This window comes from Camponotus floridanus, unplaced genomic scaffold (assembly GCF_003227725.1).
Source record: "Camponotus floridanus strain SB8 unplaced genomic scaffold, Cflo_v7.5 scaffold13, whole genome shotgun sequence".
Taxonomy (NCBI): domain Eukaryota; kingdom Metazoa; phylum Arthropoda; class Insecta; order Hymenoptera; family Formicidae; genus Camponotus; species Camponotus floridanus.
Window position 1 is genome coordinate 1,007,665 of NW_020229248.1, and position 26,923 is coordinate 1,034,587.

At 35.7% G+C, this 26,923-nt stretch overlaps 1 protein-coding gene and 1 pseudogene across 2 annotated transcripts in view; one reads left to right on the plus strand and one right to left on the minus strand.

The window, feature by feature from the left end:
* Nucleotides 1-2,386, minus strand: part of LOC105254219 (POU domain protein 2) — a 124,023-nt gene extending 121,637 nt beyond the window's left edge. For both annotated transcript variants that reach the window (XM_020028425.2, XM_025406018.1), the window contains exon 1: nucleotides 519-2,386. In XM_020028425.2, the coding sequence (XP_019883984.2) occupies nucleotides 519-1,230 (712 nt within the window). In that variant the 5' untranslated portion in view covers nucleotides 1,231-2,386. The remainder of the gene's footprint in view (nucleotides 1-518) is intronic.
* On the plus strand, nucleotides 1,976-3,123 carry LOC112637085 (annotated as a pseudogene).
* The last annotated feature ends 23,800 nt before the right edge of the window (nucleotides 3,124-26,923 follow it).

Genomic DNA, 26,923 nt, shown 5'->3' on the forward strand with positions numbered 1-26,923 from the left:
TCGGATAAATTTCTAATTATTTCTATATTTATTTCTATATAATCGGATAAATTTCTAATTATTTAAAATGAATCAATGCTGATAATGGAAAACTGTTCAGCTGTGGCGCAATATTTTCCATTAATTGAATAAAACGAGATAAAGGCAGATATTTACTTATATTCGTCACCGTATCTACATACATGCCGTGCATACTGCTTTTAATAACGAAATGACTGTCCGAGATAAATGATAATAAGATCTAATCTGTGTGTATTCGATTAAATTAAAATACCGTCAATCGGGTTCATATTTAGTTCAAATTTAACAATTACGCTGTAAAATTTTCGAATTTAATGTTAATTGCAAAGCGATTAATTATGTCTAGACAGACATTTTATAAATTCGATATTAATAAACACTTAATTAAACAATTCTCTTCTCTCTTTTCTTATTCTCCCTTCGTAATAATATATTAATTATATGACTAGATATATTTTATATTTTAATGAATTGTGTATGATTCGATCAACACTCACCCGAAGCTCCCCGCAGAGGTCCCGAAGGGCTGCCACCGGTTGAGACACCCTCGTCTTCACTGCTACTGGTGCTAGCTTCACTGGGACTGTAGCTTCGCCTGCTAACGTCTCCCCTGGTAACCTTCTGGCTGCTTACCGTGCCGTTGTTGTTGTCGTGCGTCCTACCCTGATGTCTTTCGTGCATAGTCCTCACGCGCGAATGCAGCCTCTGCTGCTGTAGGGATCCAACGGAGAAATCGAGCGGCTGATCAATCTCCGATTGCACTTGCTGATGCCTCTGCATCGGGCCACACACCGATCCGGCCACCAGACTCGGCGATTGGGAGACCTGGGCGATCGACGGTTGTTGCTGTTGTTGTTCTTGGTGAACGCTAGCCGGCGAACTCCACCATTGATGCCCGCCTTGAATCGATCTCCATGCTTCTATGGTATTATTGTTCGTGGGACTTGTTTGCTTCTGCTTCTGTATCAACTGCTGTTGGGACTGTTGCTGTTGCTGCTGCTGGGCCATAGCGACCTCGACCAGGTTGTTATTCTCCAGCAGATGCATACTGGGGGTCTGCGTCATCGAGGCCGGCAGAACGAAGGGAGAGATTCCCACCGACGGCGGGCTAGCCTCCTGATGCTGCCTGTGAGTGGAATGATGCTGCTGATGGTGCTGCGTTTGACGATGATGTTGCTGTTGCTGCGGAGAACTGGTAGGTACAACCATCGGAGGCGGAACTTGCCGGACGGTCCGCGTGGCCTCCGCGACCCACCGGCGCACCGCCTCGCTGTCAAGACCCGCCAGCCCTGCGGACTTTGGCTTCGACTGGCCTCCGGGCGATGATAGACCCTTGTCGGGTATCAAGCCGGGTAGCGCGAGGACCCCGGTGCCCGCCACCGCGACCCTGGGTCCCGAAACGCCCCCGTAAGCAGCCAACGCCGCGAGATCCAACGTGGTGACCTGCTGGGCTTCGTTTGTTGACGAAGGATCGCACCGTTCCACGCAACGGAAGATCGTATGCCGACAACTCAATAGACCGCGTTGATTATCATCGCTCGTGGAATGCTTCGAGATATACTCGGGGGGGATGCTATATCGGGCTCCTGATAATTCGAACACGAGAAGCACACTCGATGATATTTATTATGTCCACATGATTGTCCCACGAAAGTCTCTAGTCAATGTCTTGGATTTCTCGATGACACATAACGCACTGCACTCGAGTTGCCGAGTTTCACAATCGTACACAATCGTATGGTGGTACGCGTATTCCAGTTTTCAATTATTCAATACACGACTTGTCCACCTCTGCGTAAAACACCTGATCGTTGTTATTTGCGTAATCTTCACTTTTATCACAAACGCATCATTAAACTCGGTCTCTTGTTCTTACCAGCGTCTTCGATGATCAATCATCAGCCACGATGCACACGAAACACCGGCGCTGTAGTCAACACTGTCAATCGTTCCGATGCCTTTGCACGACGACGTGCACTCGCTACAAACACTCGTACAAGTCTCTACGCCAGTGTCATTCGCAACTGTCATCGAGACGCCAGAAATAAGAATCCTCGCGGCTGGAATCATCAACGAACACTATCTCGATACCATCAACTCGCGATTCCGAGTCACTGCACCTATTCACCACCTCGTATCGTCTTCTTCTTGACGGCTAGTCGCCTCGTGTACGATCAGCGTCCACGCAGCACGGAATAACAGCATCGATATGGAAATAACACGATAGCCACTTGCGATCGCTGTCAACGAACGAGGTGGATCGATCTGTCCGACGTTGATCTGTTACTCGCGCGGCGTGGCACACTCGAGAGATTATACGACGCGCTACGACGGCTCTGATAGTTACGGCGGCGACGGCGGCGGTCAGATGCTGTCGCGTGCATGTGTGCAGCTACACTAGAGGACTCACGTACGCCCGCCTAGCCGCCTACCGGCCACGGCGAGCGCGGTCGCGTCCACGGATCGGTGTAAACCGAGGTGGGGGAGTCGTTAGGTCTCCGGGAAGGAAGAGGAAAGGCCGCGCGGGAGCGAGACAAGGAGGAAGCATCGTCGGATCCACAGCGGAGCGGCGTAAACGGGACAAGGAGAGCCGCGCGTGATGCCAGAAGCTTGGCGGTATAGGCACCGACACACAGCCTGCACGATTGTCGCAAGTGGGGAGCAGTCGACGCGTCGGTGGGGAACGACGCCTCCAATCGCAGGGAAACGCGGCTCCGCCCGGCGAGGCAAAGGCGAGTTCTCCGGTCGCCGGAACTCGCGCGAGCGAGAGCGCGCCTTTTTCATCTCGCGTGCATCTCGGCCGGCTGCTGTCGGCGAAGTCAAAGAGAGAAGGAGAGCGAGAGCGGGCGAAGGAATTTGCATATGCAACGCTCGCCTCCAATCGTCGCGCTACCTGCCCCACTCTGCACAATTGACGACGATTAGACCTTGATACTTGAGGACTCGTTCCGTGACCGATGCTTAAGAATTAAACTTGGCTCGATTCCGCGGCCGTCCAATCCGCTGCGAGTTGCGCCGGACCGGTTCGATTCTCATGCTACTCCTCGTACGTTTTCTTTCATGTGGATGTGATGAATGTCAGCGGATTGTCAAGGAGCCTCATCATCGTCCTGAAAACAGAAATCGATAAGAGTTGCGTATGAGATGCGTTGAACAGTCGGGCGGAAAAAATGCATGAAATCGTGTTGTCCTTTAAACATGAAATGTGACATTTGAAAAAGCACGTGGACGCACACGTCGTACAACTAGCAGATGATGTAAGATAGCGCGGTTAGCGCGGACATAAGGAAGAGCTGGAAATGAAATTAGTTAGAGGAACGGCCGCAAGATTCTTTCACGCTGGACCACCCACGCAAATCCTTATTACAGCCACAATCGACTACCGAAATTAGTCGGAAATCGTAGGGCATTTTGCATACTTCTACTTATAAATTATAAAGAAATATATTTTAGAATATTTATGAATATCTCAGAGAGAGAATATATATTTCTAGATCGTATATTTATGTACTTCTAAATTAATTTATTAATTTTTACTCGTTCTACTATAAATAAACAGATAAAATTAATCTCGTAGAATTTTATATATATAGGTATGTATTATTTTGCACATTCTTAAAATTTATTTTAGAATATTTGAATATCTTAAAAAGAGAGAGAGAATATATATTTCTAAATTATATATTTATATACTTCAAAACAATTTATTAATTTTTATTCGTTCTACTATAAATAAACAGATAAAATTAATTTCATAGAATTTTATGTATCTAGATATATATTATTTTGCACATTCTTAAAATTTATTTTAGAATATTTGAATATCTCAGAAAGAGAAAGAGAGAATATATATTTCTAAATCATATATTTATATACTTCAAAACAATTTATTAATTTTTATTCGTTCTACTATAAATAAACAGATCAAATTAATTTCGTAGAATTTTATATATCTAGGTATATATTATTTTGCACATTTTTTAAATTTAAAACGAAAAATATCAATCATAACTTTCTTAATCTTTCAATATTTGGAAAGATTAAAAATGTATGTCAATTCGTTCATCATGAGATCATGATAAATGCATTGAGATTTCTTCTCTAGAGATCTCTAGGATTGATATACTTGGGGATTGAGAGCTTGTGTTACGGTTCGATGAGATATGGCAGCAGGTGGGTACAGTTACAGGTTGAGATCGTTCGAGAGGGCGATCTGCCAAACAATGTGATTATTGTGCTGACCTATGTTCCTGTTAGTAGAAATACAAGACGTTATACTCAATTAACGTATTACAAGCGGTATGTTGTAATACAAAGTATTTACTGTTACTTTTCTTATTAGAAAGTTTAAAAACAAATAAAGCTATCTGTGACAGCGCCTAATCAGATATAATTTATTATTCTATTATTTATTTTCAAAGAAATCAATGTAATAATATTCTCTCTCTCTCTCTTTCTCCTTCTCTCTTAAAAAATATATAATTACACCGTGTGTATACCTGACACGATGTTAATGAAATATTAATGACATATTAATTGCATATTAATGCAAATTACTTTTAGATTATTTATATTGGAAATAATACGTTGTATTTTTTATGTACGGTTGTGAGCGCATTTAATGTTCATGTCTACTGTATATTTTGTCTACTGTATAAATTGGTAGATATGTCTACTGTATATTTTGTCTACTGTATAAATTAGTAGAATATTAATTTCAATCGATTCAGGACAACTTTCCAGTTGCTTAAAATACCGATAGCAACGTTATGGATGCGATATAAAAATGTATCGTGAAAATATCGACGAGGGTGGTCGAACGTCCATAAACCCTCCTATCGGCCGCCATGCCTCCGACCCGTGCACCTCTCACCTATCATATTTCCATACAAATCCATCCAGCCTCACCACTCCCAAGATTTGAATTCAGCATGCGCAGTGTCGGTGCAAAAAAATAAGACGCTTTAAACTAGCCCTTTTATTGGTCGCGAGAACCGTAGCGCTCTCCCCACTCGTGCCTATCCCCCTTCGCGTTGCACACACATAGGCGTCAGAGTGCCTTTCTTCTTTTTCTTATCGCGCTATCATATTTCCATACAGCCGACGTCCACTACCCACGACCACCAACGCTATCACCACCACTACCAACACCGTCCTCCGCCACCACCATCGTCGCCTCTTCGCTTCTACCCCTACTTTTCCACTCGATACCTAGCTCGCCCAGATTTGAATCCGGCATGCGCAGTCCCGTGCGCAAAAAGGGCGCTTTAAAGAGGTTCTTATTGGCCATGGGAACGCTATCCCCCACTCTTTATCGCGTGTACCGCGTACCTCACATCACAAACGCAACCTTCCTCTTATCGTGCCATCCTTTCCCCCTCGGCCCTCCCTTACACCCCCTCAAGGTTTCGTCTTCCTCGTGCTTGTTCTCTCTCGCCGACTTTCTCGTTCCTTCGTCCTGGTCCCCACTAACATTTCCTTCGTCCTTCGCCTCGCATGCCAGACCGGATACATAGGAAGGGGCAACCCCTACCTCGGTTTCGCCACCCTCGCGCCTGTGGTGCGACGAGGATGGAGATGATATGGGAACGAGGACGAGAATAGCGAGGGAAAGAAAAGAGAAGGAAGCGGAGAGGAAAGAGCGAGCCGGTATTGATTTTAATGACCCCTACCGACACGAAGTCACGAGAGAGGCGCGAATAATATGTACGCGCTCTGATTGTAATAGCCAGCTATATTATAAATGCGCGCAAAAAAGACAGCCCTTCGATAGGAGGATTTATAGATACGTAATATCTCAAAATGTTTTCGAATTATAATCGATGTTTGGCGCAAAGTGCACAAAGAGAAATTATGTGTTCTCACGATATTCTTCTCTTTTAGCCGACGTAATCGAGCAAGCTCGCGAGAACCGCTTCAAGGGAGAGAGAAAGGAGAAGAAAAAGGAGAATCATCCTCGAGAAATGTCTGTAACGTCGCAACAATGTCGCGTCGACATACCTATCTCGCGATGTCGATAGTCTTTCATCGTTAATATGAATTATTAAAGCATTGTGACAAGAAGGAGAAGGAGAGAAAAGTAGAAACATGCGGTCCAGAACGGTAAGATCGCTTCCTGGGTGGAGTTTCGTCTAGCGATGAAGGGTGAAAATACACTTGCCGTGTAAAATCAAAAGGATCAAGTGGCGCTACCGAAGGGTCGCATTTAAATGCCACAGACGGGCCCTTAATCTGAATAAAGTGACGAGAACCCTTTCCCCTCGCTATACGAGAACCCTCTTTTTTATTCATCGCGTGCAAGTATTTGCATGACTACCGATGGCAGGTGCCGTGTTTCCCCTTCTCCATATTCAATAGAAGAGCGAGACTATATGGAAATAGATAGGTACCTGTTTGGTAATGTGCATTTCGAGGAAGGGTTGATCTTCGCCGCTGATTCGTCACCGGCACAGGTGAGCGCGCGATCTACCTGATCATTCACAGGTGATATTTTAGAATAAATAGTACTAGTCTCAACGGATTTCTTACAGATTATTAGATTTTTCAAAATTAATTATATAATACGAAATATGCTTTATAATCGAAGTGTGTGTATTTATAAAACATTAAAAAATATTTTAATATGGATATCAATATATTTTTTAATAATTACTTCGCGCGTATATGTGCATATATTGCTTCATTATTTTACAGGTAGAAATTTTTATTTTATTTGTGTTATTCAAAAAGTGTTAATAATATCTTAAAGTAAATAATCTTTTTTTTTATTAAATTTATAAATTACTACTTCTCTCGATAAAATTATAATTGATAATCTTTTTACATAATAAGTTTTATATAAAATTATGTTAAATACAAAAATTGAATCTTTGTATTTAATAAATTAACTTGCACGTACACATATATTTATATGAATATACGGATTATATTTTATAATATAAAATTTCAAGCTTTTATTATAATTTTATGCATACAATATTATTTAATCACATTCAAAATATTCGATACATGTCTATAACATGATATATTTTGAACTTATGACTTTTAGAACTGCCCCCAATGATCTACTTGGTATATGTGTAAATCTTTTGCAATCTGTTATTAGATTATCTGCGATGATTGCTATTTTAAACAACTGCAAAAGCTGCTGAAATCTATTAGATTCATCTATTTTTGCGCATTGCGCATTACATTCTTCAACAAGAGAATATTATATATATATATATATATATATATATATATATATATATATTTGCTAAAGATATTATTGTAGCACAATCTGTAGATCAAAGAATATTTGTTTATTTCGGATATAAGTACTCTAAACGCAATTCATTCAAGAGCGTAAAACGAACGACAACACATCTCCCGGTTGAAATGCATCACTCTGTTTATGTTGTTACAGCGATTTCGACTCTTAAAAATCTCGAAAAAAAGAAAACACAACCGACATCCATCTATCTAAAACACGCCGCGCGAGAGACCCTTCTAACTTCCTGTGAGTTTCCTTAAATTCTTCGGCAAGGGTCCACCCTCCAGTAGCAATAAAGACGAGCTATTACAACCAAAATTAGAGGGTTTGATCCCAATCGAGTGTTCGCACACGAGAAAACGGAAAAAAATTCCTTTTTTATCCAGCAACATTTTAAACACCCCTTAGCGCACAACGAGAGCTTTTGAAAGACCAGGTGTGCCAAGCAAATTTTTTTACTGATTTACGGTATATAGACGCATCTATACAATAAACACGTCACATATCAAGCCTTTCGCAATACAAGATTCTGTCCCGCGAAATTAAATCTATAATGTGTCTAATACATAAAAAGAAAACTACTTAGCATTGTGCCCTGTCACGAGCACCATCTCAAATTCAATGAATTCTCTCCATTTTTCGACGAGCTAATTTTATTTTGTGTGGCGCGTACTTTTTAAATTCTTCACGTACTCATGAAAACTCAGAACGAACTCTGGTGTGATTGTTCTCGGCACTTCTCGCATGGAGAAGTTTCTGAGAGCTGGGCCGAACTTCACCGGTTTGCTATTTTCGTCGAATCAAAGGTATCGTTTTTTATCATTCTGTTTTCCTTTGCTCACTGATGGATACGAGAATTTAGAAACATGAAATTTTGAAAGTCGGCGAAATTTAGAAAAAAAATGTGTTAACTAATGGAATAATTTTATTATTTATCAATTGATATTCTTATATCTATCTTATTTATGCAGTATTTATTATACAATTATTTATTATTATTATTGTGCACGCTCTTTTTTATTAATTATCTTTATATCTTTATAACTCTTGGAAAATTAATAACAATATGTTGGCAATATTTGATTCTTTTTTTAATACAAATTTTATAATAGATACACAATAAATAATTGTGCGTTCATATGTTACTGTGTACATGTATCTTCGTAGTTCACATATATTTTAATATAAATGTCACATTTTTAGCTTTACGGGTCCTTTTAAAAGAAATTTGTACTTTGCACAATAGAATGAATAGAAATGACTTTCACTTTTTTCGATGTTTTTTTAAACCTGACAAAGTTATTACTTCCTTTCAATAGTAAATTTACGTAAAACCTTGTACCTTTTAGTATCACATTTGTCGTCGTATCATAAAAAGTATAATAAATAAAACACAATTAAATTCTCATATTTACTAGATTTCTCATAGAAACAAAAAGAAAACAAAAATTAAGAAAACTTGACAATTACATCTAATAATATCAATAAATTCCACAATTAATCTTCCATATATTGATTAATTGTAATTGATTGCACGATTTTAAAGATACTTGTAATAATCTGAGAAAAAAATTATAATCTAAAGATACTTGTAATAATCTGAGAAAAAAATTATAATCTAAAATTGTTGTGGGTTATTATAATAAATACCTTATATAAGCACACATATAATTAGGGTTTATTAAGTATCACTAAATTATGCATAACGAAATCTGTTTGCTTGTTTCACGTGTTCACAATTCTTTTTAATTATCTTAAGACTTATTTTCCAAAAGGATCTCTCCAAGAGCGAAGAAATAAGAAATTTTGAGCTGATGATTTTGCAGAGTCACCAGTCATTCTTAAGCGGGAAACATTCGTTCCCGCACGCGGGGAAAAGTTTATGGGTGAGGAACGATTAATCTGTACGGCGCCACGAGCGTGAAATCGGAAACGCCGCGGCCTGGATGTATCAGGTACGTGTTTTCAACCCGCGGGAAATATAATGAGATCTCGCTTTCGAAACGCTGGTATACATGTGAATAGGGATCAAAGGGAGCCGCGACCCGTGGCCGACTCGTCTCTCCTAGATCGCCTCTCGCAATTTTAATAAAGACTCTCTTTCGGACACCTGCGATTTCTCTATTTTCCAGATAATTCATTTCTCGTTTCTACGAAACACATGGTCGTTCTTTCCGTATGCCGGAAAATACGTCAGAATGTTCCGCATTTAATGTACAACACGATTTATATGGATTTTATATGGAGGAACGTTAAAAGCGATCGTTCCGTCAATTACAAGGAAATGAGGCTTCTTTTATTTACCTTTTTTCTTTTATCTTGGTTTGATCCCGAGAGAGATGTGAAAGATTTTTTCTAAAATTTGGAACAAGTTCGAAAAATGAAATTAGGTGGATATTTTCTATTAGTAAAAAGATTATTTATTAATATTTTTTTCAGCCTCACGTATCGTTATAAGAGGATGAAACTAATAACTCCTGTTCAATTTTTTATTAGAACTTTTTAATGTTTATATGAAAAATGCCCCTTAATTTTCGACAAAGAATTATCTCCTAAAATTTTTCGCACTTATTAAAAAACACTCTGTATATGTATAAAAATTCATATATAACAGAGAGAAATATATGTAACAATTTATATATTTCTCTTTTCACAAAATCTATTAAATTATCTTATTAAATATTAAATATTAATATTAAATTATATATATATATATATATATATATATATATATATATATAAATCAATAAATCAATAAACTCACAGATCTATACAATGTAAATCGATAAATTTTGCACGTATGTTTTTACGCAAACATCGAGATAAAAATATAGATCAAAATGGCAAATTTTGATTGATTCGAAGAATAACGATTTGAATATTTATCTGCGTTCTACCAGGCATCTCGACGTAAAGCGTACGATTCATCGTTCGCCGCCAAACTGATTCAGAGAGCGACGGATTATCCTCGGCTTTGCGGAAGTTTCGCATTAAAGGAAACGGAACTCTCAATTCTCGACGCGGCCGGTCGTGCAACTCGCGCGATACCGAGAGCGCGTGACGACGACACGAAGACTTTATGGCGAAGAAACGAGCGCGGCAAGAGAGAAAGAGAAAGAGAGAGAGAGAACGAGAGCGATGATAATTTTCTCGGCGTATATTACGCGCGTGCCATTACAAAATGAGCGGGTTCTTCTCGCGCGATAATTAATGGATCAAGGCCTCGGGACGAATTCGGATGAACGCGACGTATAAATGTGGCTGCATCCTTCCTCGTGTATTTTCTCTCTCGGTATTTTTTTATATTATCGCGCAAATGGACCGAAAGAACAATGACGTGGTCGTCGTCGCCGGCACGAAAGCTTCGACACGCTCGTTTAACACCGCGCGCTGCGCGAAAAATCGTAATAATAAGAAGGATGCCGCCATGCGCACAGAAGTTGCAACGTGAGCTCTAAACGCGGCACGCGATGATCTATTTACCATTTTATGATTACAGAAATTATCGCACTCTCGGAATATATATGTGCTTCTCGCGGGACGCGGAAACAAGATGGCTCTAAGTCGACTTGCAAATTTGTAATTAACTCTTCCCAAAATAAACACGACATTGAATTTTGGCCGGAAATCACACAGAAATCTCGTATGTTTAATTTAAAATAGCAAAGTTATATAAATAGATGTATCCCATATATGACCTGTATTCTCTGAAAAATAAAATTAATAAATTGATTTCATTCCATATTCTTCACTCGTAATCATTTAAATACAAAAAGATACTAATAATTTAACTAATTTACATTAATATAAATTGCGCACAATTATAATTAATAAATCGGTTTTTATATTTTTTACTTGTAATTGAAACGCATTAAAAAGATAATACCGGATAATAATTCACTCAATATAAATTGCGGCTAAAATTAATTAATAAACTTGTATTTTACGAAGTTTTCATCGCACTTCAATATACGCTTCTAGAATTTATGTAATTTTCAGCGACGCGTAATACCGCTTTCTCGGATATATCTCGTTATCGCTGTAGCTGTTCTATCCGGCGTTCAAAACAAGTTCCATCCCGAGGACTGTATAATGAGCAGGGGCGCATTCTTGACATTCGTGATGTTTCGCGAGCGCGAGCGCGAAGTGACCTCTGCCTCGGTCTTCCCCGGTCTCGCGATTTGCCAATTGTCCAACGTCCCTTCCCTCCCTCCCTTCAATTCTCCCGCGACCCCCCGTCCGCGCGTGCGGCCCTTTTATCTGTCGGAATATTCACCGGATTAAGGTAATTGTGCACGCGCGCGCGAGCAACTAGTGCGTGGGTGCAACCGCGCGTTTTACGCTCGGCGCGCGCGTAAAGGCGTGAGAGCGATCGGAGGCGACACGCCGAGAGCACTGTTCTTACATAATCTCTCAATTTTGCCCTGATGAACCGAGGAGCGCGCGAATGCGCTATACGTTATTAACCGCTACTTCGCACTGCGTTGTGTCGCGATAAAAAAAAAAAAGAGAACGAAATACACGATCGAAGATCGCGAATGCATTATTGACACGCAAAAAAATTTAATCCGTCACGACACGAGACAGATCCAGTTGCGCAAACAATAACTTTGAGGATATATATCAATCGCAAAATGAAATTAATATTCACACATTTTGAAAGAATTATGAATTATATCGTATTTAATAATTATTTTCATGTGAATTGAACGAAAAAAGAAATATTTAATATTTACTTATATATTTTATATTTAATATTAAAAAAAAATAAAAATAAAATATTTGACAACATATCGCGCGCACAGAAGCAAATCAGAAACAATGTAGCTGATAGAGGGAATACCGGTATTTAACGATGGGATATACTGTTTCGTTGAGATAATAGAGCCGAAGCGGTAGCAACAGTGACGACCTAAGAGGTCGAGGTCTAAGCCGGCGGTGTTGAGTTTCACAGCGATATCAAGCGTAATATAGCACGCGCCTCAATTCAATCCAGCTGCCAGCCACTGTCATAGTTAACGAGTTACATTTTAATGGCCGGAAGGATTAATTTCTATGTCGAAGCGCGTTCCGCGATCGTTATCGAGATTCAGGTGCTGGCGAAGAATATTAAGCGCGAGTCGAAAAAATGCCTTCTCGTTGAGAAATTTATTCAGAAATACGAAATATTATTCTCCGCGATATCAATCATAAAATAATGGATAATAAATTATCTTGATTTAACACTTGTAGGAAATAACCGGAGAATGAAGTTCTCTCTGCTGCTTAAATAAGAAAGTAAAATATTCGGGAAAAATAAAGAATATAAAATAATTTTATAGAAATTATCGCGTTTATCAACGTTATAAGATTTAAAAAAGAATATCAAATATGTAAATAATAATGACATATAAGATACCCTTTTGTACAAGTAAAAACGTTATAACCATGTATTATTTCGACGGATACGCGTCTCACAATCGACAACAAAGTGATGTTAATTAATCGAGGCGTTATTGAAGCAACCCCTTGCCCCTCACCGATCATGTTAACGAGATTCGTGGAAAAAAATGGTAAGTGACGTTGGAGGAACTGCACACAGTCGCGTGCTTATGCGACTTGTTTGTAAGAGGAGAGGAAAGACTTTGTAATTGTGCGCGCGAGAATTCCGCGATAATGCTAGGCAGTAACGGATTCGCTAAGAAATAAGCGCGCAAGGAGGATATTTAAAGCACCAAGAAATCGCTAAAAAAAGATTCATAAATTGCCTCGTTTATTTAACTGCTAATTTTTTAAGAGTTTCCAACTATTGTATTGTAATTTTTTTTGTAATTATTGTTAATTATATATCACGACAGCTTGTGTACTTTAATTTGTTTGGAGATTACAAGAATTCCTAAAAGCACCCTTTCGCTAGGGGTCCTCGATGCCCTAAATCCATCACTGACAGATCGCGGTCGGCGAAGGAATCATACGCACAGTGTTACGCAGTTGCGTGGCATGAGGGTATACGCACCACGGCGTGCGGTAAACATCAAAGAGGAGTCGTCCAGTTGAGCCACTTAACTCGAGTTTCCACATTAGCGAGGCAAAAGCGCGGCCGGTGAGGAGGAGGAGGGGGAGGACCACGCATCTTCGCGGAGGACGTTCAACGCGCGAAAGAGACTCGCTCTTTCTCTTTCTGTTTCTCTCTCTCTCTCTTCCTCTGCTTGATAATATAACGCGATCGATGTTTGCCGAGCGTTATAAAGGGACAGATTTCTTATGAATTTCGTTTTACGAGCTCGCAACACGTAGATACGAGACGCGTAGGTGAAATTATCGTTTTCTGGTATAACCTTTTGCAATTAAAGACTTTATATTGCAACAGATTATCCATAAATTATAACGCACTGTACAACATAAGATATGGCTTCAGATTAAATAATAAACATGTGACACATTTATATGGAAGGCTTAAATTTAATTAACTGTCAAATACGTGATCTCTTTAATGTGCCTTGCAGCATCTTCTAAAAGCATTTTATTTTTTTAGCTCACTCTTGAATTAAATTATTAAAAAAAAAATAAAAAATAGAGATAAAATGATGATCCAGTATTTTAGGAACAAAACAACTATGCAACTGCACATACACACACGACTGTATATATTCTGCAATTTAAGAATAGAAGGAATAAGAAATGTATAGAGGGGGGAGGAATATTATTACATGCTTGAAACCATTATAAATATTTAGAAAAATCGATAATTACATCGATTCCTTATCTCAAGAGGATCACTAGTCCCTGGACCGTTCTGAGAAATGAAAACTGATATGAAATAACGCAACATATGGATGATCCTTAAGCCTCGCGTGCCGCGCTCGCATTAAGTGGAAGATATAAAGCGCACTTGTCGAGATATGAACGATTCCCGGCGATCGCTAACGTTCTGAGTAAAATAATAATCAGATTTTTTTAAGCTCGCCACAAATGTGGCGCCAGTGAAGTTACATTGACGTCGTCTGCTCAAAATAATCCGACCACACGCCGCGATACTACAGATATCATTTTTCATCAGCCTCTAAAAACAATACACAGAATAAATAAAATGTGAAAAATTTATATAATATTAATTTAAATCAAAATTTTAATACGCGTATATATTTTTTTATCAAATTAATAATTATCGAATATTTAATATGTATATGTATTTGAATATTTTACGTAGTTTGGTAGAACCATTAAGAAAATTACTTAATAAAGAATATATAACGCACATGCAAAAAATTGCTGTTCAATGAACTGTGCAATGCACATTTCTATGTCGCAAAAAATGTACCCTATTAATAAATCTCAGCATGGATTAAATACACCGTGAAAATTGTGTGATCGTTTCGCACGCGTCTGTGTCATCCGCGTAAAAAATCGTGAGATACAAACGAAACTGTGCCCCGTTTATTTGTCACGGATTCTCGAGCCGATCGTGATTTTATGCAAATATTGATTTCCCTGACAAAAGCCGAAAAAAGAACTATAATGGACACTTTATTCGTCGCATCTACATATTGAGCACAAAGCGTGACTGGTTGACGGTCATTCCGTGCTTTTTTTTTTCTTTTCCGCTGTCCCCTACACGCGCTCCCTTTTTCTAACCATCTTTCTCGCTCGCTCTGTCCGTTTTCCTATTTTTTCCTCTCTCTTTCTTTCCGACTTTACCGAGCTGACAGTTGGTTGAGCACATTTGGCCTGTAATTTCCAAAATGTCGAATAAGATAATGCATCGGACGAGTGTTCGAGTCCCCCGATCTCACGAAATCAAAGTTGCGTAGGGCTGCACGCCCATTTCACTCTACTTTTTCTGTCTTATCGTCTTTTTTCCCTTATCACGATTGTGCGCCACGCAGGCCAGCATTGGCCCTGTTCTTTCATCCATTCGCTTCTCATCGATTTCGCTTGATTAAAACGTAAGGACGTGACAAATGTAATTACTCGGTGCCTTATCGAGTATCCCGTCTTGGTTTTTCAACTTTCATCGGAAACGCACCAGCTGACGGATACTTCACACAGATGGAACTTCGCGGAATGCGATTTTTCTCTCTCTTCGATACTTCTTATAGAGACTATAAAATCGGGGAGTAATTGCGAAGAGGAAAACATTGTAATAGCATAGTTTTTGTCCCTTAGCGTGAGATGCTAGTTGGATCAAAAGGAAAATCGAAAAAAAGACGAGCCGCGATACGAAAAACATGTTTCATTCGACCACCATATTTAGAAATTAAAATTGCGTTCAATGATCGATGCAACAAATAATTTCATGAAAATTAATTATATATATAATCTTCATATATCTTACATTTGTAATGATAAATAAAATCCACATGTTTCACGATTTATTTTAATATATGCGAATGATTGCCATTTAAAATAATTTGAAAAAAAAAAGAATATGACGATTTATGTGAGTTAAAGTTTTCGTCACGCTAGCATAATAATACAACTCACTTAAACGGTAAATGCGCATGCCTATCGTGGATATAATGCGCAGGCACGATCACATTCCTGCACTTCTATGAATGGCAAATGAGGGTACGCGTCGTTGGTTTGCGCCCAGTGCTGTATCTAGGTAGCGGCGTGTCGCCCGGACTCGTGCTCTCGTGCGGACCATCTGAATACAATGCATCGCCCGGGTGTAATGCATTCCTATAATAATGGCATCGCGACTCCGCGACCTCTGCGCAACAAACCTCCCTCGAATGCCGAATGGTATGCGCACCGACGCATCGCACCGCAGGCTGAATGTTATTTTATTAGATGATTAGTTGACAAGATGCGTGGGCGTGCTTTAAGGTGCGTAAGCCATACGTACGTGATGAACGTGGGAATTGATGGACGCGAATATTATTCCGAGCGCATTTAAGTGTCCAAGATTCACACTTCCAGATTCTTAAGCCCCTTGCACAATGATGCTAGGCAACAGGCAATAAGAACAGAAATAATATCTATTCTCTGCTATTATTGGCGAATATTTTCTGTTCCACGTATTTATTGATGAATAGTTTTTTCTATTCCTTATTTCTATTGCCTAGCATTGTGCAAGGGGCTTAAGAATCTGGAAGTGTAATCTTGGGCACTTAAATGATGCGCTCGGAATGATATTCGCGTCCATCAATTCCCACGTTCATCACGTTCCCATCGTATAGCTTATGCATCATTGTGCAAGGAGCTTTACTCTTCCAATTATAATTTCAATAAAAAAAGAGAAAAATATTTTACATTATGTTTGATATTACAAAACAGTTATTCTATGATTTAAATTTTTCAATTAAAATTATAATAACGATACAAACTGATATGTTATATTTTTCCTATAGAAAAACGATTAAATTATTTTTAGAAGTCGCCCACGATTCTCATTTTTTCGAATAACTTCACGACCCTCGCTCGTGTAGCATGATTAATATCCAAATTAGAAAAAAATAGCTAATCGCCCATAGCATTTGCTGATTCCGTCGGCGACAGTGAGGGTAACTGGCGGTTGCGTCTAGAGGGGTTGTTGGCGAAGAGGGTGGCAAACTTTTGATCATAAAGAGTCGCCTGTCAATTCATCTTTTCTATATATATATGTTTTTTTTCACGTCAAAATATTGCAATAAATCATCGTTGCAGCTAGGAATAAAGTAAGAGAGACGATGGATAAAAAAGAGAAAGAGAGAGAAAGAAAGAGAATGAACGAAAGTCTCGCGATCTACTTTAAGTTAGGAGACCGATGATTGCATATGTTGACATCTTTCATCAGGAACAATATTAATCATTGCGTTATTAACAAGATGAGAAATGATGGAATGTTTATGCAGACGCGTCGAGATGTTTATGTCGTTTGAAAAGATCCTCAAAAAGATGTCGTTATTCAAGAAAGTAAAAATAAGTGAATATTATCTATTAACTGAACATACTTTTTATTTCTTTCTTTCCTCTCTGTGTATTATAATATTTTTGTCCAATTCCAACGTTATCGTACGTTGATATTATATAATAAAAATATAATTAAATATATTTAATAAGGAATTCGACTATCATTTATCCGTTGAAATTTCAGTTTAACGGTTTTCGATCCTTTTGAATAACCGACATTGTCGTGAAGGAGATATTTATTCGAGGTTTTTCCGAGACATATAATTATCCCAGTGGCATACCTGAGTCCCCTACGTTTCGTGAATGACTATAAGATTTTTCTCGAGAATTGTGAATTGTTAGAAGGAAATATACGCGAATATATATTTATTAACCGACGGAATAAAACGTGAGGATAAGAGCGAGAAAACGAGAGGAACTAACCGTTCAACGATCGGATAAGCGGTTAAAATTTATGGCTGATTAAGTCCTTCAATTCATATCTAATACAATCGATTTTCGCATGAATAAAAAACTAAACGAAAGATACAAGGGAGATAAATTGTATTTTGAGAATAATCTTCTATAAAATTTCTAAAAAAATATATACAATACATGAATGTTAAATATAACGAGCGAATTATAAATAAAACAGGGCTAAAATAAAGAGTAAGCAAGAATATCGGAAATCAAAAAAACGAAGATGAATAAGAACGAAGAGAACTATATAATAACGCGTAATAATAAATTATTCTCAAAATAAAATTTAGGCGAATATCTCTTTCCAACAATAGAGAGGAGGTGCTAAACCTAAAGTGGCGAGGAAACACTCGCAACACTGGGAAGAATCGGCATTAAGATGAAAGTTGTGATGGAGAAAAGAGACGCGGGAGAGAGGAGATGAGGAGCAGGGGGCTATTAGCTGGCAGATTAGCAGTTAAAATTGAAATTTGCACGGACAGTTCGATGCGCGGCGGCGGCCGCGTCTGAAGAGGCCGAAGGGGGTGAACCTGAAAGTGTTCGGGTCCGAAGATTGGAGAACCGAATCTGCCACGCATCGAGTTCGACGAGCAGTCACTTCTCGTCTTCCTCCTTCGTCCTCGGAGTTCTTTCTCGCTATTCATTCGTTCACTTATTCTCCTTTCGTCCTGCCTCTCTTTCTCTCCTTCTCTCTTTCTGTCTTTACAGATAGATACAAAATGATCTATATGAGGTCCATATAATATGGAGGAAGATCAGAAGTGTACTTACGAGACCGAAAATATTCTGTATTTATCATATTGTACTCGTCACGTGGTATGCGATATTTATAATTATTATATATATTTTTATAAAAACGAAATAAAACAATTTGCTTAATGTATAGGTTCATGACCTCGTTCATGACATATACATATAATTCTATTATTTAAAAATATATGTATTTCGGAATTTTTGTATGATTATTTAAAGGAAAAGATTAATTAATATAATTTTGTTAAAAAAAAAATAACGATCACGATGACGAGAGTAAAGGCTGGTTTATAGAGGCCGTAGCTGTTAACTTATGCCGGAACTGGTAAAGTTCAATATTGGAATTTCAATGCTTTTGTTCACGCTGAAAGCATGAACAAAAATGCCTCTATAAACCAGCCTTAAGGCGATCGTAAATACGATATTTTTGGGCGCGTCAAGCGATGCGAACGATCGTTTATCTTCGACTAACACCGCGAATTTGCAAGTTATGCACCGGGTGAGTTTTTATTAGCGCGGCGGCACGCCGCCGACTTTTCTCTCTACGGACCGTGACTAAAAGGGATTAACACGATACTCGGTAGTCGATCGTGCAACGAGTTAGCCGTCGTTCTTTATTACTCGCGATGTGCTGCTGGCTGTAATTGCAAGCGAGCACCTCGAAAATTCATCCGGCGGATACGCGGCCTTATAGTATCTCTCTCTCTCTTTCTCTCTCTTTCTCTCTCTCTCTCTCTCTCTGACACTTCTCTCTCCTTCTCTCATCAGGACCGGCTGTGCTTTTTTGTTCGCGAGCGTGACGAAAGAAGCTAACGCGAATCGAGTATCGGTATTTGGAAGCCGATCGGGCCGGTGTGAAACGACTTCGCCACCGTTTCTCATTCCGGAATTAATTGCAGATACCTTGGAAATAATGCAATCTTACGTGGATCGCCCGCGAAGATGGACCATCTCTCTCATCGTCGTGATAGCGAGGCGAGATTAAAATTCATTTTTTACGCTGCGCTTCCATCATATTCAGCTGTTCGTTCAATAAACGTATGCGTATGTAAAGAACAAATTTAAGACGTCGTCTTGTAACAAAGACGAATTAACGCGATGGCGGCGGCGGCGGCGACAGTAAAGGGCTGAGAAAAATTTTCGTGAAAAGCCGCCGACATGATTTATAATGATATGTCGGTATTGTTCTTCAAACACGTAGCCGGGCTTTTCGCGTTATTCGTAGGCGGTATGAGACTCGTTTACGGCTTTACGGTTGGCCATGCGAGATTCAAACGCCTCGCATTACCATAATATGAACCATTACGATGAACCAGCTGGCCGGCCGATGCGTTTCACGACGAGCGAGAGAACGATAAAGAGAGGGACACGTCAGGAAGGGACGAGGGAAAAGGAAAGGGAAGTGAAAGGGTGTTGCTACGTTATTTTTTCAGCGGGTAATTAAATGCGCTGCATAAGAAATGGTATTTTAATGACTCGTAAAGCCACCGGTTTTGTGACATTACCGCGCCGCACCGTCAGTAATCTCTCTTTCCTACCTGCAGATTATACGGCTATTAAAAGTGCATCGAATAGTGGTTATAAATTTGACAATTGAAGCGCGCATTCTTGAAATTCGTCCCTACAATCATCGCCGAATTTCTTTTTTTGGAAAATCAATGTATTGCATTTTACAAATCGCGACACACGGTCCATGATTTAACGAAATGTTCTATTTTAGAGTAAAACAAAATAATTCATTTCATTCTTCGATTTTTCGTTTTTTGATTTTACACAGAGACATTCTCTTTATTTATTTCTATGATCTTAACGAATCTTAAATTTTATCTTCAAAAAAATTTCAACGAGATTCGATTATGCATATTAATGCAATATATATGTATATCTACGATAGTGAGCTAATATGTATATATTCGGCATTTAATATTTAGAGAAATAAATATAAATAGTTAAAAATTGTTAGTTAACAGATATAAAATCGTTCAAATCTTTTGGGGAATCTCGTTTTTCAAATACTAGATATTTTTCACTTGGTAATATTTTCACGTCTGTAATGCTATTCCCTCTCTGGATCGACTCTACAAAGAAAGACGATTGATATTCGAGCGAATTTGTCGTAATACACACGTTTCACACGATTGGAGCATCGTTAACTCCCTAGTCTCATCTCGTCATTGTCCGATTGCGTCATAGTCGCGCACGTGCTCGAGCGATTCTTAGGGGTCCCGTCAGGTTTGTAAAAAAGAATAGTAAAATGCAACACAGTAACGCGTTGTCACCTTGCGACGTTTTGAAGACTGCTTTCATTCATACGAATTACGAAAACCTGTGAAACGCCATTCGTGCTATGCGTGACTGTGACATGTACGATATATGTATAGCTCATGCAACAATCATAATATATATATAAATATGTACAATCGAACTGCTCATTGAAATTTAAAACGTTTTTTGAAGCAAAATATTTATGTTAGAGATCACAGAAACATGTAAAATGGCTACATAAATATGTAAAATGATAAAAATGATAGCAATATATGATAATAAATATGATAACAAATGCTTAATATGCTTGACAATACTATAAATACATTAAACGTATTAAAATTTCTATGAAAAATCAACGTTATATACCAAAAGCAAAAATCACTATTGCATTCCCTTAGATATTTTGTGGTAAACAAAAGAAATAATTTAACGATTAGGACACGAATAAGTTCATGCAATATTTTTATTCGCATACATATATACGATTAAAAATATATATTTAGCAGTCGCCTTGTGTTTTATATAAAAATTTAAAATTTACTATATGTTAGCTATTTTTAATCAATTCAATTTTTCTTGATAAAAGAGAGAAATTGTATATATTAATTTTTTTTTTAAATCAAAAATAAAAGACGTAATAAACAAAATATGTATAAATATACAATTTAATTATGCAAAATCTTATTCTTTTAGGAAAATGGAAAATAAAATTCTTTAATCAAAATTTTTACATACACAATAATATATTTTTAAGCATACATTTAAACGTGCACGATTTTCTAAATAAAGATCTTTTAAGTCCTAAATCATGTCAAATTATTTCTTTCTGCACTTTATGTAATAATAAAATCTCAAAGAATGTACCACAATGTTCTAATTTCTGGCACAACATATAGGAGTGATCATTAGAAATATTTAATCATATATTATACATATGTGAGCATTATAATAAACCTTTCTGAAAATTTTGATTCTTAGGAAATATTTTCTTTTTCTCATAATCATAGTACTTGTATTTTTTTAACAAAATGTAGAAACAATTGTCGAAGTTTTAGAATATGTACACGTATTCACAAATATTTTAAAATATGTGAAGTCATTCTAGTTCCTTTCCTCTCAATTCTTAAACTGTTTTCTGTATTGTTTTGAAAAATCTTAAAAAGTACTATACAGTATACAGCGAGGTATACAGTTATTAATAAACAAATAAAGTAAGAGGTTATGAAATAAGTAAAAGCTATAAAAAATTAAAATAACGCATATACTAGCATATTATAAGATAAACCTAATGATTAAGTATAAATCATTTATTAAATAAATTAGAAAATATTACGTGTGAAAATTGTAAAATATTTCTTCTATTTTTGTTTAATTATTCCGATTTATAAATGCTCACATACATACACATAATCTAAATAATTAAGAAATAAAGAAAGAAGATCTTTTAAAAACAACTGAAATTACATTTATATAAATATATATATATATATATATATATATATATTTATATATATATATATTTATATATATATATATATTTATATTTATATAAATTTAATATATTGAGAAAAATTGTTATAAATTATTACTTTAATAATTATAATGTAAATTATAATATAATTAATTATAATTATAATATAATTATAATATAATTTACTATAAATTATTAATTTAATAATCGTTAAAAATAATATAAGTTAAATATTTTAAGTATGTACGAAAATAAAAGATAGTATATTATATATACATTACACTGTGCAAGAATATAAAATGGAGTCAACTACTGTAGAGATATAGAATATATAAAAATAACAATTAATTCTATAAATAATAATTTAAATCTTTCTTTCTTTCTTATTATTTAGAGTTATATTTTCTTTATAATGCCATATTTTTAATAAATTAAATAAATAATAAATTTCTAACCTTAGATCTCTGCTCCATTGTCGTTGTCGCCATCTCGGTTTTCTTCCTCCTCTCCTATTCATCCTTGCCTCTTTTTTACAACACTGGCACTCTCACAACACTCCCGAAACACGATTAATTATGATCACGCGTATATTGACCGAATAATCGCAGAATATTTTGCACTCCCGATGTTAATTATACGCGACACGCACTTTTACTACGAGAAAATGCAGAAATTACGATCGTATGATAATTGCATCCCGTGTCATCTTTCGACTACTGCTTAAAGTAGGATAAAAAATGCGCGAAATAGCTCGATCTAACTTAACCTTACCTACCGCGACAAACAGTTGTCTTGTTACGCGATTAATCGCGAGTAATAATCGTCACGCGGGCTAATAATCACTATTTGTAACAATTGTACTACGCGATAATCGCGTTTTATGTATCCGAGCACCTTCGCGCGATCGCGTAATACGAGAATATAATACGAGACACGTAGAACACGACTTAATCCGTTGAGTCTCGCCGCGCGAATGACAACAAGGTGACCGCGACGTAACCGACGAAGCAGGGCTACGTAAACACAGCGCGTTAAAAAACGAACACGTCACGACGATTATTTCGCCGCCTCATATTTAATCCGCCGAAATATTTAACGTGGTAAGGTGAATAGCGCGTGCCGAATATTTTGTTTTCTTCAACTTTATTATTAACAGTGAATGAATCGCGCGTAATATTTATCTCTGCGCGTAAGTTTTACCTCTCTCTAACCTCCCTTCCTCTCTCTGTAGCTCTCTTTCTCTCTCTTTTAATCTTGCGTATTACTGCGTATTCTCTCACATCGAAAATGGCTAATGTTTTTAAATCGGCGAAGCTTAAAGCGCGATGTGCGATATATGCGATAATGTAAGCAATTGTCGCCTGTAAAGAACGTAATAAAACAATCTACGACATTCATACGACACTCGCGAAGACGTTAATTATGATTGCGCGCACACTAATAAACAGAATATAATTGCGCGGCACTTTTAATAAAGTAATTTGCCCGTCTTATTCAGATTGAAAACGCGCGTAGAAATATATGCCGAACGATTTAAATAACGAAGAAATGATAATATGTATTGAACGTTTATTAATTAACTTATTTATAAATTATTTATCAATTATCTTCGCACTCGTCAATTTAAAAAAGTGTAATTAATTATGTGTAAAAGTGTAGTTAACCGTCCAATTTGAAAATGTATAGTAATACAAAATCACGATTGAAGTAACGAAAGAAAGAACGAGAGAGATCGCGATATATTAATCGGTTATTATAATTAATTTGGAAATCAAGAAACGGAATATATTCGGCATATATTATTCTGACACGTGCGTTAGTATCAACGGCACGAGACAAACTGACGCGATATTTGGTATTTGGTTTTTCCAGTACTATGGCTACGTCACAGTTGTTGACGCGCGGTCGTCCGCGGCGTCATTCACGCGGTAAAGTTCACTGCCATAAGTCGTGTTCTCGACATCGTCGAATTACGCTTCGCGTATCTACGAAACGCGATCGCGTACGGAAGTTACCGGGTAACATTAAACGTTAGTGTTATACAATTATTATAAATAGAGATCATTAGTTCGCGTGTCTGATTATTGCTCGCGATTAAATATAAAGCGAGAATCGTTTTCGTCGCGATACGTGAAGTCAGGTTAGATTCAGTTATTTCGCGTTTTATCTTTTTCAAGTAGAAAGGAAAGCGGATGTGGTAGGAATTATAAAATCGTACAGTAGTTTTTTTTATTATTCTTTCGCAATATAATAAAAGTGCGCGTGCAATTAATATCGGGAGTGCCGTGCAAAGTGTCGCACGATCAATCGTGTTTTCGGGAGTGTTGTGCGAATGCCAGTGTTACATATAGGAGCAAGAGCAAAAGGAAACCATCGAGCAGTCGTAAGGTAATTACTTAATTTTACTAAAAGTGATTCTCTCTCTCTCTCTCTCACTCTCAAATCGTTGCCTCTTTGTTCTTTACACGAGATAATGATAGGTTAATTGATTAAATGATAGTATAATTTCTGAAAAATATAAACGATATTCTCATAGAATGCTAATTAGTCCATTTGGTTAACATTTATCGACTGTCAATATCTTATAAAATTGTCTACAGATGCTCATAAGTCATTATATATATATATATATATATATATATATATATATATATATATATGTATATATATTTTTTTTTTTTTTTCCCCTTAATGGAATCGGCATTATTGAATGTTTTCTATTTTTTTTTGCCATTTGCAGATTCCTTAACGGATATTCTTATTCGTCTGTAGTTTAATTGAGTATCATACATTGAAATCTATATATAAAAAAACAAAATACATTCGATACTTTTTTTAACGAAAAAAGTAACAAAATTATTCAGCAAAAATAATATAATTTTTATTCTTTTTATTTTAAATCTAAACCGGATAAATTTTTTCTATGAAAATACTAAATAATTTTATCAAACTAACTAACAATAATTCTTGAAAATAAAAGTTATTTATTATTATTCAATTATAATTCTTAATTTTTATTATTTGGGAGCATCAAATATTATAATGGAAAATGAAAAAGAAACAAATAAGAAAAATACAATAATAACATCAATTTTGACGATAATTTTTAATTCTTAAATTGGAATAAAAACATAATTATAAATGACTATAATGTGATCATAGATGATATCTAAAATTTAATTTGTTCATTTAAAAGAAGTACATATTTGTTATATTAATTACATTTATTAATTTATTAATATTTTTTAACACGCCTTTATTTTCTTAGACTTCCTTGTTGCATAGAAATTTGAATATTTAGTCAATAATTATAAACTTTGTTTCGCATTTAAAATATCGAATATTGTTGGATGAATATTATTTCGTGCCGAAAGTTGTAAACTTATATAGAGACGGATTGTTTGTCAATATATACTGTTTGTTAATATTTTAAAAACTTGTGACAAAACTTGACACTGTTGATTAAAAACAAATGTTAATTAATGCTTTTACATCTATCAAAAACAATATCTTAAATATATATTAATGTAATTAATTATTTTATATTTTGATATAAAATTATATATTTGTAATACGATCTATAAATTATATTCTTTAATCTGTAGAGTTAAGGAAAGGAAAATTGTTTTTGTGTATCAACAAATTATGCGGTGGATTTAAATAATATTTCATTTTCTAATATTAATACCTAATTTCAACACTATTTCAAAACATATAAATATTATTGTATATGCAGGTTTAAAAAAATCTTTTCGCATGTATCAATTTTAAGTTATAACTGCAACAGAATAGAGACTAATATTTTTTATAACAATTAATTGATAAACGATTATTCTTTATGGCTAATTAATAATTAATTCTGGTATTAAATTCGGTGATATATATTTTTTGATAGAAAACACACACACATTAATAATAATTTGTCATTCCAAATTTGTATTTTGTAAAGTGTGGAATCATACAATATATTACATATAAAACGATCGTCAGTAAAGATACAAGCAACGATATAATATAATATTTAAACAAATGTCGCTTTTATAATACTAAAAGTTATTCAAAATTAACTTAAAAAATTATATTTGTTAAATATAAAAGTTTTGCCAACATTAGGGATATGTATAAATTAATATATATTAATATATATTAATATATATTATAATATATATTAATAATATATATTGATTAATACAAAAGAGCAGACATTTACGATACGCATGTTTCTACGAACTATATATTTTTAAATATATTGTCAATATTGCTAAATTATATTGTTCGATAAAAACATACATACATTTTAATTATTAATAATTATTAATAATTATTAATAATTAACTAGAATTAGACATTTTCATATAAAATCGAGAAATTACAAACGTTTTTATATTACAATATCTGTGTTATAGTTTTTATTTATAATATTATATAATATTATAGATAAAATTTAACATAGTATATGAATACTAATTATTTTTTAATATACAATATTATGTACAATATTATAAATATTTTACAGCAATTACTTAATAATTATTTTAAACCGATAATAATTATTATTAAATAGATAAATTAAATAGAATTATTGTGTCTGTAAATTATATAAATAGTTAAATTTATGATGTATAATGAATAATTGATTAATTAAATAATTATATAATTAATTAATTATATCATATTATACTTAACAAATATTAATTATGTCATATTATTTGCAAATTTTACATGTTGCATATAAATTTGAAAAAAGTTTTGTTCTTTGTTAGGTAAAAACAATTTTATTATTATTTTCTTTAAATTTTTATATTTTGAGAAAAACAAAATTGTAA